The sequence below is a fragment of the Eschscholzia californica genome, unplaced genomic scaffold (assembly GCF_041429995.1).
Source record: "Eschscholzia californica isolate CP2 unplaced genomic scaffold, dmEscCali1.0.p SCAF_1, whole genome shotgun sequence".
Lineage (NCBI taxonomy): Eukaryota > Viridiplantae > Streptophyta > Magnoliopsida > Ranunculales > Papaveraceae > Eschscholzia > Eschscholzia californica.
In genome coordinates this window covers 30520247-30540345 of record NW_028238198.1, presented here as the reverse complement: position 1 = coordinate 30540345, position 20099 = coordinate 30520247, and the positions used below count along the sequence as shown (strand labels likewise).

General features: G+C 37.3%; 1 protein-coding gene across 2 annotated transcripts; it reads left to right on the top strand.

Moving 5' to 3' along the window:
* The first annotated feature begins 1491 nt into the window (after nt 1-1491).
* On the top strand, nt 1492-10445 carry LOC147565963 (uncharacterized). 2 transcript variants are annotated; one of them, XM_086652412.1, is made up of 3 exons: nt 1492-3179; nt 3358-4374; nt 9845-10445. In XM_086652412.1, the coding sequence occupies exons 1-3, from the start codon at nt 2077-2079 to the stop codon at nt 10029-10031; spliced, it is 2307 nt and encodes a 768-aa protein (XP_086508538.1). In that variant the 5' UTR covers nt 1492-2076; the 3' UTR covers nt 10032-10445. The 2 variants fall into 2 exon arrangements, with proteins under 2 accessions (XP_086508538.1, XP_086508539.1); XM_086652413.1 differs by having other exon boundaries at nt 1882-3179; nt 3358-4369; nt 9839-10233.
* Nucleotides 10446-20099: the final 9654 nt, after the last annotated feature.

Sequence of the window (20099 nt, the reverse complement as noted above, 5' to 3'; positions counted from 1 at the left end):
TTTGCTTAAGGCCAACGTTTTTGGGAAAGCAGAAAAGCTTCCGGGGAAGACGGTGGAAAACCCAAAAAACTAGAATCAAATGCACCTCATAAAGCCGTCGGTAAAAAGTCGCCGGCCGGGCCGTCGCCGACGACTTCATCATCTTTATCTCTCTCTCTCTCTTATGCCTCTCTCTCTCTTCACCCTCTCTTATCTCTTTCTTCTCTCTCTTCTCTCTTATCTTTTTCTCTCTTTCTTCTATCTCCGGCGAAGGGGGGCAGCCCCTTCGCCGGAGCAAACCAGACGAATATGGAAACCTCCGGCGAAGGGGTTTCGCCGGAGGTGAAGACGACAGAAAAAAAAAAAGTTGTCGTCGGAAATGGTGTAATAGGTGAAAGAGATGAGAAGATGAAAAATATTAGGTTTTGGTTGTTTGGGAGAAACAAAAAAATTGTAATTTTTTTTTGTTTCCACCCAAAACTTCACACCCCGAAAAATTTCTTTATTTCCCCGTAACACCGGCCTTTGCATAATAACATATTATAGTTTACATTACTAGAGTAGTAGTCAAACAATTTTTTGATTATCTATAAACTTCATTAGCGACCTGATTTGATGGTGGTGTTCGGTGGTGGTAGTAGTGAGGGACAAACGAGATTATAAAGCAAATAATCTTAACTTTTAGGTCTTTAAAAAAAGCCGCGGCTTTGGGGAATAAAGAAAATTCTCCGGGGAATAAAGACTTTTCTTAAAACTAGCTTCTAATTTTAGAAGATGCCGTAAAAAGGCTCCTCCATCTCATCACCTCTCTCTACCACCTCATCTTCTCGCCACCTCATTATCTTCTCCGGCAAAGGCCGCCGGCCGACCAATTTTCCGATCTGGTCTGTTCAACCAAAATGGGGGCGCTCTCCAACTACGAAACCTCTGGTGATCTAGCCTGTTTCACGGTTTGCCCAATTGATAATGCCCGCGAGTGAAACCCTAGATACCTCATAAACTATTTCCCCCAAATTCACACCAACTACTTCTTCTTCTTCTCTTACTTCTCTCTCTCCTCAATTTCTATCTCAATTCTCTCAGAGTCCAACTCCTTAGTCATGGATGCTCAAAGGGCTTTGCTCGATGAACTCATGGGAGCTGGTACTCTCATCATCTTTTCACTAGTTTCTCTCTCTATTAACTTGTTCTTCAACTGAATGTTAAAGTATTACCTTTTTTTTATGGTTTAGTTAATTGATTCACATGTTTCATTATGTTTTTATTTCAGCTCGTAATCTTACCGAAGAAGAAAGAAAGGGGTACAGGGAAATTCGCTGGGATGATAAGGAGGTCTGTGGTTACTATATGATCAGATTTTGCCCTCATGATCTGTTCGTCAACACTAAGAGTGACCTAGGTATATTTTCATTATCCCCTTTTTGATGATTTATTCTAATTATAATTTGTGTTTAATTTTTATTGTAATTAGCTTTGACATATCTTGTTTGTCGTTTCTCAATTTTGTTTGTCGTTCATGGACAGCCTTCGCCAGAGTGTTAGAGAGAGGGAGAAAGAGAAAAAAAAGAATTTATGTTTGAAGGTCGCCGACCGGAAAATTGACTGGCCAACGACCTTCGCCGGAGAAGATGACGAGGTGGCGAGAAGATGAGGTGGCAGAGAGAGGTGATGAGATGGAGGAGAACTTTCCAAAAAATGTATTATGTATTCCACATAAAAATTTATTCCCTGGAGAATTTTCAAAAAAAAATCTGGATTCCCTCGAGAATTTATTCCCCGGAGAATTTTCTTTATTCCTTAAGCGGTGGCCTAAAAAAAACTAGGGGTCAATTTCTAAATAACCCTCCTCCTCTTTTCTCTAATTTCAAATTCCCAGACTTTTTAAACAATTAAAATGTCCTTCTGGGATTTTGGGATTTTTGGCTTAGGGTTTATCATGGATAAGAAAGTTACTAATTCAGAGTTGTCCGTATTCAACATGAAGAAGGGAAACCTAATAATCTCAAACACTTCCAATAAAAAAGGTTACTCTTCTTCTCCTCTTCTTCCTTGTATTTATTTATTCGATAATACTCTCTTCTCTACAATTACACATTCATGGAAGAAAGTTCAGTAGTACCTGTAGCAGAAAAGGGAAAGAGGAGGACGTTAAGTCGTTGGCCACCACGTCCCATGGCAGCACCTTGGCTTGTCTTTCCCAGTAGAAAAGATGAAGAAGGTGGAAAATATCAAAATTTCTTTAATCTATGTGAACCCCACAACGAAACCCTTTACACAGAGTTTATACCAGAGTTGAGTAGAACTTCATATTGGCAATCTAATTCTCATCAAGGATGGTTTATTATACTTTTTGATGACCCAGATTATCATTACTCAAATTGGAAATTTGGGGATTGTTTTTTATGGAATCCAGAGACTTTTGAAACAATTGAGCTACCTAATATGCTTACATGGATTAAAAAGAAAAAATTTACGGGATTCTATGGTTTTGTATTGTCATCAGCTCCAACTAATTCTGATTCCATGGTTTATTTCAACCTTTTAACAAGTAATGATCTTATGTTTTGCCGTCCTGGAAGAGACACAACATGGAGAACCCAGAAGCTCCCTGTTGAGAATGATTATAATATGTGGTATAATGGTTTCTCTTCAAATCTGATCTGTGTTGAAGGTAAGTTACACATTCCATATAGTAATTACAGTAAAATTCTTCACATCGTCGTTCAGAAAAAACTTGATCTTGATGATGATGATGATGGTGAAAGTCTGTCTATAAAACATTTTGAAGTAGGTGATGAGGACGAATATTCAGTATTTGGAGAATATAGTATGGCTTATGACTATGTAAACTACATAGGATCCAGAAATGAACTCTTTAAGGTTATTAAATATGTTCAGATGCCTGAGTTTAAGGACTTGCTTTATTTCCAAGTCATTAAGATGAATTTTGCTTTGATGGCGTGGGAAGAAGTTCACGATTTGGGTGATCATGTGTTGTTTTGGGCCGAACAAACTACAGCTTCTTGTTCGGCTACAGAGTTGGGTCTAACAAGGGGTTGTATCTATTATACTCAAGATCACGAAAAAATCTTGTACAAATTTGACCCACTGTGGCAAAGAATTTCAGTTTCTCTATCGTGCTCGAATTTACCAACACCTTGGCATAGGTCGTATTGGATGTCAATGCCTACAAATTTCAGGTAACTTTATAACATATACGGTGTAATGCATAAAATCGACTTTGGGTTTACTTATATGCATTGTTTATATGCTTATTTGTTGTTACCTAAGTTAAACTTATACTAATATGATTGTCAAGCATTCTTGAAGAACAACATGAATTGTCTTAAGTAGTTTTGGTTGATATTAAACTTATAGGGTCTCTGAAGGAAGCAAAGAAAAAAATAAGTTGGGCAACAATAAGGCTGAAGAAATCGACAGTAATTGTGACGAGAACAGCAAGAATAGCGATGGGGGAGGCTTGCAACAGACAGGAGCTTGGGCTACTCTTAATGAAAATGTCATAGGCTTAATTGCTAGTTATCTCCATGCAACAGATTATCTGCGTTTCCGTGCAGTTTGTAGAGGAAATCGATTGGCAATCCCTGAAGTGAAGTCGAGAATGTCTTCTACAGATGTTTTACATGCCACTTTACCTCCATGGTTGGTTTTCTCTAGAAAAAACGATACTATCTATAACTTCATAGATCCAATGTGTAATAACAAAAGGTATCTCATGAACCTCTCAGAGTTTTTGTTGGATTCTACAATACGGTTCTCAAAGGGTGGTTGGTTATTAATGTCGAGAGGAGAGAAATCCATATTCTTCTTCAATCCTTTCACAAGGGATATTATCCATCTTCCGGAGTTACCAGTTATACTCTTTGGCATGTTTGTTGGAATGTCATTCTCGTCCGTACCTACGTCTTCTGACTGTAAAGTTTTTGTCTTCACTGTATTTCGTATACGGGAATCAACTTTTGTTGATATCTACTTCATTTCACGAGGAGATGCTGCTTGGGACGAGGACAGCGTTCCTTATACTGAGTTGCACATGGAATTCGTTCGAGGGATTAATAATCCAGTTTTCTACAATGGGAACTTGTTTTGCATAGATCGTACTGGAACTTTAGGATTCTTTTCTCCGGAAGCCTTTAGGTGGGAAGCACTTGAGGAGTCCCGAAGGCCATGTAGTTCTATATATGAGTGTTACTTGGTGGAATGCGAAGGAAAGCTTTTATCAGTAGTTGTCGGTCATGCTGGAAAAGGAGTTCGTGTTTTCAGACTGGATTGGGAAGATAAGGTCTGGGTTGAAGTTAAAAGTTTGCACAAGAATATGCTGTTTATCAGCAGTACCTCATGTTTATCAGCAATAGCTCCAAATACTTCCATGGTGTGAGAGGCCATTGACGGTGCTTCAATTGCCGGTTTCTTGGATTGGCGGTTTAAGGCTGTTTCTAAATATAGCATAGGCGGTTTCCAATTGAATTATGGCAACTATGGCTTGTGGCGGTTTTGTGAGAAGCAAGCATAGGCGGTTTTAATTTAGTTTCCAAAAATTGGATGGTTTTCAATTTTCCACCGGCTTATAATATATATAAATAGGGGGCATTGAGTGCTTGTTTAACACACCAACAACAACACAACAACTACTCAATAGAGAGTTAGAGAGTGTGAGCAAGTAAGAGAGAAAATTTATTCATAGTTTTTGAGCGGTGTTAAATTTCTCGGTCGTCGAAGATTTAGTATAGAGGTTAATTTCTATACGGTACCATCTTGGGACGAACTTGCGGGTTGTGTGAGTCGTCTTCATCTATCCTTCAATAAAGATTTCTTTTCGCCCGAGGACGTAGGCTTTAAAGCCGAACCTCGTTAAATTCTGTTCGCATACTTGATTTTTACTTAGCTTTTCGATTAATCTTCATAATCGGATCAATTTCTGGGTAGGTTCGATAGCTTTCGCGACTTTCAGTTATAACAATTGGTACCAGAGCCTTGTTGAGATTGAACGAAGAGAAGATGGGATCGAGAAGTGGTACGGTCAAAGCAGGGAAATATGAGATAGAGAAGTTCAATGGGAAAAACGATTTTTCTTATTGGCGGATGCAGATGAAGAATCTGTTAATCTCACAGAAATTACACAAGACGTTGACGGGAAAGAAACCAGGAGATATGTCAGATGAGGATTGGGAGGAGTTAGATCTCGAAGCACGGGCTACCATTATGTTGTGTCTTGAGAGGGACGTGGCGTTCCTAGTAGACGGAGAAACAACGGCGGCTGGTGTGTGGTTAAAGCTAGAAAGCAGTTTCATGACGAAAACTTTAACGAATCGGGTCTACTTAAAATCCAAATTATTCACATGTAGAATGGAAGAGGGTTCTTCTATTCAGGAATATGTGAATAGGTTTGACAGGATTATCTCAGATTTGAAGGATATTGATGTTACGGTTGAGGATGAGGACCAAGCCCTCATATTGTTACTTTCATTGCCTAAATCCTATGAGAACCTTGTTCAAACTTTGATGCTTGTTGGTGATAGTCTAAGCATGGAAGAGACGAGAAATTCGCTATTAGCGGATGACCTTCGTAAGGTTGCTACTAGCAGTATGGCGTCGGGTGGAGTAGACAAAGAACAAGCACAAGGGTTGTTTGTAACGAGGGGGAGGAGTAATGAAAGGGGAAAGGGAAAGGGCGGGAAATCTAGATCTAAATCTAGAGGCTCTTTCAAGAAAACGTGCTTTAGTTGTGGTGAGCTTGGCCACTTTAAAGCGGCTTGTCCAAAGAGAAAGTTGAAGCAAAAGAACGAAGGCTACAAGGAGAAACAAGAGATGCAAGAGGCGGGATATGTGTCAGAAGAGGCGGATGAATGTTTCTCGGTGACAGAGGTGTCTGAGAAAATCTTCGATAAGTGGATGCTTGATTCAGGGGCGTCACACCATATGTGTCCAAATAGGGAGTTGTTTACTACCTATAGGAGTATAGATGGTGGTACAGTTATACTGGGTGATGATAGTATATGTAAAACTGTGGGACTCGGAACAATACGTATCAAGATGCACGATGGAGTGGTGAGAACATTGACGGACGTAAGACACATACCCGATTTGCGGAAAAATCTAATTTCCCTTGGTGTGTTGGAGCGGAACGGCTGTAAGATAATTATAGAGAATGGCTCCATAAAAGTCGTTAAGGGTTCTTTGGTGGTAATGAGAGGTACTCGTTACGGTAATTTATACAAACTTTTGGGGACAACAATTACTGGAGATGTAGCAGTAGCAATCAGTGGAAGGGATCCAACGGCTAGTACGAGGCTTTGGCATATGCGCCTTGGGCATATGTCAGAAAAGGGTCTATCTCTGATGTGCGGGAAAGGCTTGTTGAAGGACATGAAGAACCCTTGCATGGAGTTTTGTGAGCATTGTGTGTTCGGGAAGGCACACAGGGTGACGTTCTCTACAAGCAAGCACAGGAGCAAAGAGGTATTAGACTACGTACATACCGATGTCTGGGGACCGGCAAAGTTACCTTCCAAGGGTGGTTCCAGGTATTTTGTTACATTCGTTGATGATCATTCGAGATTTGTCTGGCTTTATTTTCTGAAGCATAAGAATGAGGTATTCAACACATTCCTGGTGTGGAAAGCAATGGTTGAGAACAAAACTGGTCGAAAGCTGAAGACGTTAAGGTCGGATAATGGGACCGAGTACACGGATGGGGCATTCAAGGAGTTTTGTAATCAGGAAGGCATTGTGAGGCACTGGACAGTAGTAAACACACCTCAGCAGAATGGAGTCGCAGAGAGATTGAACCGTACACTACTTGAGAAGGCTAGATGTATGCGCTCCAATTCGGGATTAGGCGTAGAATGGTGGGCAGAATCTGTTGCTACAGCTTGTTATATTGTGAACAGGTCTCCACATTCTTCTTTAGATGGCGGCATACCTTACGAGATGTGGTCAGGTGAACATGCAGATTACGGGAGACTTAAGGTTTTCGGTTGTACGGCCTATTACCATGTTAAAGGTAACAAACTTGACAATAGAGCAAAGAAGGCAATTTTCTTAGGATATGCTACAGGAGTCAAGGGTTATCGGCTATGGTGTACGGAAGACAAGAAGTTTGTAATCAGCAGAGATGTGGTGTTTGATGAGTCATCTATTGTAGCTATGGCGAAAGCTACGGTGCCTAGTTGTGGTGATGTTGGGTCTACTAAAGCTCAAGTAGTGGAAGTAGAAGCCGAAGACCAACGGGTTTCTAGGAATCATGATCAGGTGGAGCATCAGGATAATACTCAGGATGAGGAAATTGATGAACCCGATCATGAGGAGGTTCAAGGGGAAGGTACACAAGTTTTACAACAACAACAGCAGGATGTTTCGGTACACACTAGGCCGAAACGGTTATATAAGCCGGTACAGAGGTTAGGGTCAGACAAACCTCTTAGGCATCACGGGCAGGCAAATCTGGTTGAATATGCACTCTCGGTGGAAGACGACGAGCCGGTCACCTTCAAACAAGCTATCACCGCGGCGGAAAGAGAGAGTTGGTTGGTTGCTATGCAAGAAGAGATGGAGTCTCTTCACAAGAACCAGACATGGGAGGTTGTCCCATTGCCCGAAGGTAAGTCTGTTATTGGTTGTAAATGGGTGTACAAGAAGAAAGAGGATTCTTCCGAGATCAAGGGTACAAGGTATAAGGCAAGACTAGTGGCCAAGGGTTATGCACAGAAAGAAGGGGTCGACTACAATGAGATTTTCTCCCCGGTCGTGAAACATACTTCTATTCGGGTGCTATTGAGTATTGTTGCTCACGGTGATCTTGAGCTGGAACAACTCGATGTTAAAACTGCCTTCTTGCACGGGGATTTGGAAGAAGAAATTTATATGGCTCAACCTGAGGGATACAAGGTTGAAGGTAAAGAAAATCAAGTATGTCGTTTGAGGAAGTCTCTTTACGGATTGAAACAATCCCCTCGCCAATGGTACAAACGATTTGATTTTTTCATGCTAAAGCATGGTTTTCGCAGAAGTGACTATGATTGTTGTGTATACATCAAGAAGCTTCGCGAAGGTGACTTTATTTATCTCCTTTTGTATGTGGATGACATGCTTATTGCTTCTCGAAGCATGGTGGAGATAAATAAGTTGAAATCTCAACTCAGTCAAGAGTTTGAGATGAAAGACATGGGCGCTGCAAAGAAAATACTGGGAATGGAGATTAAGAGAGAGCGGTCAAGTAAGAAACTGTACTTGAATCAGAAAGGTTACATCGAACCAGTAGTTTCTCGATTTGGGATGCAGAATGCAAAGGCGGTGTCAACACCTTTGGCACCACATTTCAGGCTCTCGGGAAAACAATCTCCCATTACTACGGTGGAGAAGGATCATATGGATCGTGTACCGTATGCTAGTGCAGTTGGCAGTTTGATGTACGCTATGGTGTGTACTCGTCCAGATATTTCACAGGCGGTCAGTGTGGTTAGTAGGTTTATGGCAAACCCGGGGAAGACACATTGGGAAGCTGTGAAGTGGGTCTTGAGGTACTTGAAGGGTACTGTTGATACGGGTTTGTGCTTTGGTGGAGACACATGTCAGGTAAGCGGTTATGTTGACTCGGATTATGCTGGCGATCTAGATAGAAGATGATCTACTACTGGTTATGTATTTAAGGTACATGGTGCTCCAGTTAGTTGGCGATCGATGTTACAATCTACAGTTGCGTCATCTACTACGGAGGTCGAGTATATGGCTATGGCCGAGGGTGTGAAGGAAGCATTGTGGTTGTGGGGTCTTCTGGATGATCTAGGGATTAAGCAAGAGTGCGTGGATGTATGGTGTGATAGTCAAAGTGCGATCCACTTGGCGAAGAATCAGGTCCATCATGCTCGTACTAAGCATATCGATGTCAGGTATCACTTTGTACGAGATGTCATAGAGGAAGGTGATGTTTCTCTCATGAAGGTACACACAGATGAGAATCCCGCGGACATGTTGACTAAAGTGGTGACGTGTAGCAAGTTTCAGCATTGTCTGGAATTGCTGCAAATCGGCTCGTGTTAAGTTACCCGAAAGGGCGTAATGACGACAAGGTAATCTTTATGTGAAGGGTTGGTAGAACTACGGTAGGCTTGATCCTATAAAAGGGTACGTAGGCAGCCATGGTCATATGGTGCAGTCAGATGAAGTTACATGAAGCAGATATATCTTACAAGGAGTATCCTGATGTTCGTCCAAAATTTGAAGAGTATCAAATTGTGTACGAGGTGGAGAATTGTGAGAGGCCATTAACGGTGCTTCAATTGCCGGTTTCTTGGATTGGCGGTTTAAGGCTGTTTCTAAATATAGCATAGGCGGTTTCCAATTGAATTATGGCAACTATGGCTTGTGGCGGTTTTGTGAGAAGCAAGCATAGGCGGTTTCAATTTAGTTTCCAAAAATTGGATGGTTTTCAATTTTCCACCGGCTTATAATATATATAAATAGGGGGCATTGAGTGCTTGTTTAACACACCAACAACAACACAACAACTACTCAATAGAGAGTTAGAGAGTGTGAGCAAGTAAGAGAGAAAATTTATTCATAGTTTTTGAGCGGTGTTAAATTTCTCGGTCGTCGAAGATTTAGTATAGAGGTTAATTTCTATACGGTACCATCTTGGGACGAACTTGCGGGTTGTGTGAGTCGTCTTCATCTATCCTTCAATAAAGATTTCTTTTCGCCCGAGGACGTAGGCTTTAAAGCCGAACCTCGTTAAATTCTGTTCGCATACTTGATTTTGACTTAGCTTTTCGATTAATCTTCATAATCGGATCAATTTCTGGGTAGGTTCGATAGCTTCCGCGACTTTCAGTTATAACACATGGAGAACAAAATATACTTCTCCAGATTCCACGACGAAAAGATTATATTTTTCTCCCTGGACACAGGTACTTATCACTCTGTTGGGGGTCAGCATTCTGCCGAGGATTTTACCGACAGCGATGAACAATTTTATAGCAGTTGGATTGAACCTAGTTGGTCTAAGAACACAGTTGAAGAGCTCAATTGGCTAAATAAATTATCTGAACATGAGGTAAAAAATGGTGTTACTCTTGAAGAATGTTGAAGCTAGAATATTCACTGCCCATCTTGACATCGAACATGATTCCTAACATTCATTTACTTTTATAAGATTCTCTCAGTCTAAGGGGTCAATGGCAGCAAGGCCAAATAATTTGATTCATTGACAATTTTCGGATCTGCCGAAGAGGTTTGACATTGCAATTGGAACTACTCATGAGTGTGCTAGAAAACCACCTTAACTCTGTTTCTTTTTAATCCAGTCTTCATAGATTTTAGATATTTATTTCTATTTGTATATACCTTTAATTATTATTTTATTGATATTAGTTTTTCAAATCTCATGGAAACCCTAATGTAATTGTTGCTTACGAGTACTTGTACATAGAACAAATTTTACTTGTCTAGAATTTTAGATAGAGAGATTATGTTTGGGTTAATTCCAAACAGTAAAAGGGCATTCCTGAAAAATCAAGTATCAATGAAGCATATGGACTAATACTTTTTTTTTGTTTGATGAGAGATATGGACTAATACTTGTTAACATTAATTTTATTCCCTTCAAACATCTTCTTTCCTACATTCTATTTAAGACATTTTATAAAACACCTTCACAGAAAGTCCTGATTCTCATTGAATAGTGTGATATAAATTGTAATAACCATCATTTTTAGATAGGATTATTTCCCAAATGACCCATTAGTTTATGACCAGCTTCGTGCGTAGCCTCTTAGTTTGTCGAAAATAACCAGATGACCTTTTTTTACCCTTACCGTCAATTCAACGTTAACTTTTTCTAGATTTTTCAGAAATGCCCTTTTTTGATTACCACATAGTCATAGTGGTGGGAAAAAACTGGAAGACGACCCGACCCGTTCGTCTGAGAGAAAAGAGGCTCGTGGGAACCCGATGGTCCAAACGGTCACTCCCCGACCGACTCGAAAGAGTAGGCGGACCGGTCTCGGTCAAAATTCCATGTCGGGAGACCGCCCGCTAACCGACCGTTTGAAATGGACCGATCGTTTCAAATGAACCGAATGACCGTTGACACCCAAGAGTTCTGTAATGTTGTAGGCTCGCTATATTTTGAATGATGCCAAGATGCTATGGCATTCAGTGATACTGAGGTGTATGCAATCCCATAACATTTGATTTGCACACTTCCAAACTTGTGACTTTTTGACGGTGTCTAGTGCCTACTGCTGCATCTTTTGTTATTCTTTTTTTTGATAATTCACTAGTATAATTTGACATATTTTGGATTTATCTTTTTGCAAACAAGGTCAATATGTTGATCTGATGCTATTTCGGATGGTTTGGTATGGTTTATTTGTGGAGCTAACCTTAGATCAACAACATATTGTCTGAGGATGTGCTTAGTCTTGGCCCTTATAGTGGCATAAATGTATGTTATCGGAAATGTGGAGGTAGATTCAACGATTAGCACAAGTCTTAATTATATCTTGCCAAATGATAATCAAATTTATTTTTATAATCATTTGTATCTTTTTTTTAATCTTTTTCATTTGTAACGTGTAACTTGTAGTTTTGTTTGTCTAGTAATGAAAATGATTTATAATTCATCCGTCCCAAAACGAATGACCTAATTTCTATTTTGGGTTTTCCCATTTTAGTGTCCTGTTTCGAAAAATAAAGAAAGAAACTTTTCGCTTTCCAATAATACCCATTATTATAAATTTAATGACAACTTTATTTAATGGTAAGTTCAACTTTTTCTTTGTAAATTAAAATAGTTAATGAGGATACAGTTGGAAAACCATGTTGTTTTTTAAAGTCAAACACCAATTAATGATGTTCCCTTAATAACTTGGGTTTCGAAAATAGGTCATTCATTTTGGGACGGAGGGAGTAAGTCTTTGCAAAATTTTAATTGGAAAGCCCAGACCGACCAGTGTCTGACTGTCCAGATAAAATAAACGGTCTTGGACTGTTAATGGACAAATAATTCTTAAAAGTGACCGCCCGAGCAAATAGGTGGTCACCAACATTTTATGTCTGAAACCGACCGATCCGATGAAGTTAGATCCCGGTACCGACCGAGATGAAAATCTTAGCAAAAACAAGTCTTGAAGATGTCAAACTTGGTGACAACATTGCTGTGAATGGAACTTGTATGACAGTAACAGTAACAGAATTCGATAAGAAAGAGTCTGAATTTATACAGATCTGAGTTTAAATTTTGATTTTGTCTTTGCAGTGAGAATTAGAAAGCATGATTCATTAATCTTGTTTCTCAACACTTAAGGTTATATCAAGTGTAATTATCGATCTAAACATTTGAGTTTCTGAATCTGTTTATTTGATTCGAATCAACATTTTGATTTTCTTTTTTCTTGATTGTAGTAGAGAAGCTCAACATGTTTAGTGGAGTAAGATTAAGACTCCAACAGGCGAAGTTGTTGTTCGATATGAAACTTTAACACCTATTCCTAATGGTAAAATTCTAATTGAGTTTCAGTTAATATTGGATGAATTCTACCTCGTCAATTAAGTATTATGTTATAATTATCTGAAACAATGCAGAACTTGAGGAAACTAAGAAGCTTTTGGATAAATTAGTGGTGTGGAAGCTCAATGGAGGTTTAGGAACAACCATGGGATGTACTGGTCCGCAGTATAAATTCTTTGATCTATTTTTGCTTGTGCATCTATTTTTTAACGAATTGAAGAAGTCAAATTTTCCATGAGTTTATGATCTAATATGATTTGATTTGATCTATGTTGGTAACTGTTAAAAGAACTGGAGAAAATTTTGACCTCCATTAATGAAGGCCAATGAAAGAAAAATAAAAGATGAAAAAATAAGACGATGGTAGAGAAGAGAGATAAAGACAAAAATTTGGAAATAGAAGAAGTAAAAAACATTAAACAACTGTATATCTCGAAATAAGGAAAAACTTAGCAGTCAATTGGTAGTCAACTGACGGTAACGGCAAAAAGAGGGTCATCTAGGTATTTTTGATGAACTATGGGTTATGCGGAAAGCTGGTCATAAATTAGGGGTCATTTGGGAAATACACCTTTTAGATAACCAGCCGTAAGCCCCGAGACGACACACACACCTCCGTGAGGAACCACCTCATAACATGAAAGTAAGTGAGAAATGGGAAGATAATGGGGAATATAAGAAGATCAAGAACTAACATGAACTAAAACACGTAGGAAAAAATAATGTAAAGCAAAAGAATGAAAGAACAGTATCTCCTTGGACGAGCTTTTCACTGTTAGTTCATCGTTACGGATACCTGAATCAATTGAAACAGTTGAGTGAAAATCCATTGCAGAGAACAAACACTTATGAAGATCGATTGCTTAATGATCGAAAAATATTCTTCATCAACGTAGGAGCGTTTTAGAGAGAGAACGAGAATTCTAAGGACATTGAAGCCAAAATTGGGAGAAGATACGTTCGTTGACAAAAAAATGGGAAATTTCTTTGAGTTTCTATGACTGTCCAGAATTTCTTTACAATGAAGCCAAAAAAATGAAAGAAAATGATTCCTGTGAGGGAGAAGATATGTTCGCTGACAAAACAGTTATGATAGAGAACGGAGAAGATGTGCCCCTTGAGAAGATGTGCCCAAGTGGCCACTTAGTAAGAATCCAAGTGTTTATATCAATGTTGATATGGATCGGACGGTTGAATTTATCCAGGGGTTTGTCCAGGTCAGCACCCATCCACCTGTTTTATTAAATACAGTAGGTATAACATGTGTCATCGACACAGGAGCTTAAATTGAGCACTCTACGTGTGTGCGATGTTCTTTTTTTGTTGAACCAGAACTGCATTAAACAGTTAAAACATTCTTACAGTATTTATTAACTAGCATACAAGGAATATTAACTAGCATACGTGTGTGCCACGATGAAATGGAAATAATAAGTACATAAAAAAAAATACATGAGACAATGTTGTTAAAAAAATGAAAGATGATAAACCACTTAATTGTTGAATAGTTAAATCATAAATGAAGAACTCATTCTCTAGAAACAGACATTCGGATAATCGCACGCGTTTCTATTGACTTTGTACCTTCATATGTTGAATCACTCCTTTAGCATTACTTATTCAATTTATTCGAAGGTTACGAACTTACAAGCGTTTTCTTCTTCGGTGAAGAATTGACAGCAAATAATAGAATTTACGATCTGTTACGAAAAAGAACTGGAAACATATATGCCCGCCAATAGCTAAATCGAGAAAATGATAGCAAATAATAGATTTCATAATAATTTGTTTCATTTCCTTGTTTAAACAAACTACATGAAAATCTATAAAATATGTTCAAGACACCAATGTTGGCTAACAGACACATAAATGGTGTATATAAATATTGCAAACGATCATAATTTTTGAACTTTCGATACCCTATACTGATGGCAGTTTCCACGTTATCCGCAGTAAGACCTCATATCTTTAAATCAGCTATTGCAAGTTCGCCGAAGCATTTAGAAACCTGAAACTCATACTGAAAACAACAAATTAAAATCCCATGTCAAGTACAATTTGCAATAGGGAGTTTTGATAAAAAAAAATATACTGAGTTTGTTTCTTGGGCTCCACGCACACCAATTTGAGGCTTGTCTTCGACAACAGTACCACAAAGAAGTAATATTTTTCTATCTTCTTTGCAACTTCGCCGATCATTGATTATCAGTTTGCACTAACTTAGTTCTTTGCCTTCGAGTTACTCATTAAATGTATTGTTATTCCTCATGGAGTTCACGATATGTAAGATAAAAAAACTCGTTTGATCATCGTTTCACAAAAAAAAAACTACTTAATTCACACCAACAACTTCGAACTACTCAATAAATATTTTATATTCTTCCTCGCCATATGCAAGATAAAAAATCATTTGAACATCTTTTTACAAAATGACAAAAAATATCTACTTATTTCACACCAACAACGAAAAGAGGGGATGAATATATTCTTTCTAATTGTAACACATTCCCATTATCAAGATGAACCAAAGAACTATACGGTGCAACATATTACAACTTTAAATCAAATCTTTTACATAAGGAGGTGGAATATGTGATAAGGTCAAAACATAAAACGAACTTCAGAATTTTTGTGAGAGTGAAGAGTGAGGGTGTAGATATATACCTAATATTTTTCAAGGAATGAGACACCCACTACTAAACCTTCAATAAAAATCAGGATAATCAAAATAAATAAAACCAGAAACTCTACATGGCCAGAGTGTCTAAAAACTTAAAACCACCAGTAAATCAATTTCTGAGGAATTCTACACTACAAAGATGTATTAGAAGAACGTACCATAAGAGAGGTAGAGATAGAAACTTGCAACATTGAAAATTTGGAGAAAAACACCACCAAAATTAAAAACAAAACTAAATAACCATTCAATATACTTAGTTCTACTACCATTTAAAATTAAAACAAAACTATTATAAAAAGAAGAAACTACAAGGGTGAACCTGCAACATTGAAGAAATATAAAGATGGAAACCTCCAATATTGAAGAAACGCACCAGTAAATAAGAATAATGGCAAAGAATACCATCCAAAAAGTAAACAACCGAAACACACAACCAAGCTTTTGTCCCGTTTCTCAAGGAACCTTCATTCAACTTTTTATGTCTTTGAAGTGGAAGCAGTACAATACACAGAGTGAACAAAATAAAAAAGACACAACTTAAAATAACTCAATATATAGAAGATATTGATTTGAAGCTGAATTAAAGAAATATAAGAAACAAGGTCATCTCTACCAATAATCAAAGTCTCATCTCTACCAAGAATCTAGCTCGTTTTTTCTTCGTAGATTGTCAATAAAAACACTAGTAACCACTACGGACCACCCATCTCAAATTAGAGGGTTTGTGATCTATTCTTCTCAAGGTTTATCCATTTAACTACTCTAAGAAGATATCCATATACAAATCCTTAAATAAAGTACAAAATCTGATGTAGATTGTTGCGGAAGCGTAAAAGTAATGAAATCCACCATTATTAATAAACTAAACTAACGAAATAAAACTGATAAAATAACGATAAACAATAAACTTGATTGATAATAAACTTGGTTGATAATATTCTCTGATCTGGTTAACAAAGACAGACTAGACTTCTCTTATATAGAGATTGTACTTTCCTAGATAGACTCAAATAAGGAAATAAGATAACTACTAATAATACTTTCCTTGATTGCTAAGACTCATAATTACGGAAACCCTAAATACTTAATTATAGAAACTACGCTAATGTAGCTTCTTGACCGTGAGGCCCACTATCACCATGGCCGCGAGGTCCAATAGGAAGATGGCCTCCATCATACTCCCCCGCTGCGGAACAACTTGCCCCCAAGTTGGTGTTGTCATAAAGCGGATCGTCCAAGTAATGAGGATATATATCAGCGATGTTGAAGGTAACTTCGGCGACGAGTTTGAAGGCAATCCTTAGTTCCCACTTTTCACGAAAATTGCCGAAAATCCGAAGAAGAAAAATATTGACTATCACCAATTATAATGTGAAACATATATTGCCAAGATACTCGCAAAAGCAATACCAACATAGATACGTCTAGTAAATTGCGACATCGCCCGTCGTCTTTTAGTTTGACGAAAGAGATCACATATACAACCTGTCTTGTTCTTGGAAAAACGATGGATGGCCATGAAGATTCGTTTGTATGATTCTTTGAAGTTGAAAGCCATGAAGAAATCAATAGAGGAGAAATTATTTTATGATTCGACACAACTAATTCGTCTCCCGGAATCATATATGGATCAAACAACTTATTCGAGCTTGTGTTAGTCAGTTGAATTTCTTCTTCTTGATCTGTCTCATCGAAATTTTCTTCCTCCATTATTGCGGTGGAAGTGAGAAATTCGTCTTCCCCATTCATTGAATAACTTGTATTTTTGTTATCAAGGACTTCTCCTCCAACAATATTGCTCATGGTGGTCGAAGGAATTTTGAGAGTCGAAACAACTAATTCTTCTCCCGGGATTATATACGGAGCAAATAATTTGTGTGAGCTTGTATTATTCATCTCATTGAACTTTTCTTTTTCCGTCATTGAAAAACTAGTATTTATTTTATCAAGAAAATCTCCTTCAACAGTATCGACCATGGTAGTCGAAGAAATTTCGGATAATTCACTTTGTTCTTCTTTTTCCTCAGTCATTGAGAAAATTTTGTTCTTTTTGTCAAGAACTTCTTCTTCTTCAATACTATCGAACACGGTGACCGAAGTAACATTGGAGAACTGTCTACTTGATTCAATCTTTATCTCCACATATGAAAAATATTCATCTAAAGGAAGAAAAACATACCTGAAGATGCTTTTCAATGTAGTCCAATCGTCTACGAATTTTTTCCCTTGATTAATGAGTCCCCATTGCATTGCATTGAATTGTTCATAGATTCTTTCGGACATATGTTGTTCGATGAGAAAAACCTTATCTTCGTCGTGGATATCTTGGTTTATGAACCAATCTTCCATATGTTGAATCCAAAAATTTATATGATATTGACCGTCGAATAGAGGAATTTTAGAAACGGTATTACTTTTTTCTGGATATTTTCGATCAACATAAAATTGTTTTGAATCTCGAACGGGATCCCAATCTAAACGTGGAAAAATTTTCCAACACTCAAGGAGAGATGTATCCATGAAAAAAATTTCATCTTTTGTTCCCAGATTTTTAAAGCTCTGAATACCAGCTGATGTAGATTTTTGCGGAAGCGTAAAAGTAATGAAATCCACCATTATTAATAAACTAAACTAACGAAATAAAACTGATAAAATAACGATAAACAATAAACTTGATTAATAATAAACTTGGTTGATAATATTCTCTGATCTGGTTAACAAAGACAGACTAGACTTCTCTTATATAGAGATTGTACTTTCCTAGATAGACTCAAATAAGGAAATAAGATAACTACTAACAATACTTTCCTTGATTGCTAAGACTCATAATTATGGAAACCCTAAATACTTAATTATAGAAACTACGCTAATGTAGCTTCTTGACCGTGAGGCCCACTATCACCATGGCCGTGAGGCCCAATAGGAAGATGGTCTCCATCAAAATCACTTCCATCCATGTATCTTTTCATACTATATAAATCATGAACTTTTCTGAATGCTGGTGTAAATGAGAGTTATGACCTTAATGAATTACTACATTGAAAATATTTAATTTGTAACAAAAAATTTTCCTCTTTTCACAAAATTTATTACTGAAATCTCTTCACTTCCTCGTTGATTTCATAGAAGATGAGGGATGGCGTAACCTCTCCAAGTAGATGGAAGAGTCATAATCGTGAGGTTTGAAGTTCTTCAATGGTTTAGATTGGCTTGTTTGGTTGATGAACGACTTAGATTGGTCAATGGAATAGTTATAACCCATTAAAGAGAGCTGTTGACATAAGCAATAAATTAGAGTTATGTACTTTTTCTTTTCTTTTATGATGTTAAAATACATAGAGGGTTGAGATTTAACACAAGATAACGGACATCTAGATCTATCCATATGTTTGTCACTTGTTTGCCCCAGTCAGCACTCATCGACCTTTTTTATACAAGTCGCTGGTATTTATAGAGCTTTGGCTCTCTACAGAACCCAAAAGTTGAAACTTTTTCACTTTCTCTGTAAATAAGACTTTGTTATTTATAGAGCCAGGGGCGGCCCAGGCCCAAAACAGCCAAAGCGGCTTCTTTGGGCCTCATTTTGTAGAAGGGCCCCAAAATTGCAATTCATTAAAGGCACTTCCCTGCAAAAAGCTTATAAAGTTAAAACTCAGCCCAAAATAAAAAGCCCATTACCAACAAAAACCCACTAACACCGTTTTGAAACTCTGAAAATTCATGTCCTCTCATGTTATCTTACCTTTTTGGAAGGTCGTTTAATCACGACCATTAAGGGCCCACAATAAAGATGACTTAATTTCTCAAAAAAACAACTTAACCTAGTCTAACTTTCTATTTCTACAAGAATTTTTGGGTATATGGCCCAAAAAACTGACCCTAATAAGAGATTTAGTCCCCTCTAATCCCATAAAGGGTATAAAAACCAAAATAATATTAGAAATAGATATCTAATCCTTTTGGTTCAATCTAGAGAGCAATCACAAATCCCTAGAATAATTATACTTTATTAATACCCAGACTAACCTTTCTTAAATATCTAAACAGTTATAAGATCAAAATCGGTTAATATATTTTCCATTTTTATCTCACTGTTTCTCTCTCCAATCACGTTTTATATTAAGCAATCGTGATCTTATCATAATAAGCAAGTTTTGTAACTGAAATCGTATAGTTTCTAATCATCTTTTCACTCTCTCTCCTTTCATCTGTTTCGAACGTAAATCCTCCATTAAAACAGAATCATTTGAGTTGCAACAATCATAATCACCATTCTTAATCAGGTAAAACATTCATATGATTATAACTTTCTTTGATTTTGTTTTAGTTTATGAAGATGTTGATTTAATCAACATCTTCCATTAATGCAAAGAAATTGTTAAAACTTCATTAGAGCTAATCAAAGTCAGGTAAACAATCTTCTATGTAATGTTTCTGTTTCTGATGGATATGAATCTAGGATTTTCTTTCTCTCTCTAAGGATCTATTGAATGATAGCTGGTTTGATGAATTAACTATTCATTACTGAATCTTACTTGACTTTTTAATACAGAAAGATTCAATCCTCTAAAGATATGTAGATTAAGCTTAATGAGATTGTACTTTTTGTTCAGATCCGGTTTTCAATCCTTCTGGAGAATTGAATCGTGTTTTTACCGTACGGTTCATCCTAACAGAATTATAAGTTCCTGTACTTTATCATAAAGTATCATAGTTTGTTATAAATTATGCAAACATCAGAAGCTCAATGATTTTGACCTTGTAAACTCCATTTCATAATTTCCTAATAAATTATATATACTTTATTAGGATGTTAATGAATGCGATATTATGGATAATAAATTACATGTTCGCAATACAACATTATGTATACTTTATTATAAATCAGATTTCGTTTCTTTAACATAAATT

Excerpts from the sequence above, each read along its gene's own strand:
- LOC147565963 (XM_086652413.1), top strand. The coding sequence starts at position 2,077 with ATGGAAGAAAGTTCAGTAGTACCTGTAGCAGAAAAGGGAAAGAGGAGG. Across the intron at positions 3,180-3,357 it reads TCAATGCCTACAAATTTCAG|GGTCTCTGAAGGAAGCAAAG; the intron begins GTAACTTTATAA and ends TTAAACTTATAG. Across the intron at positions 4,370-9,838 it reads CAATAGCTCCAAATACTTCC|ATGGAGAACAAAATATACTT; the intron begins ATGGTGTGAGAG and ends CAGTTATAACAC.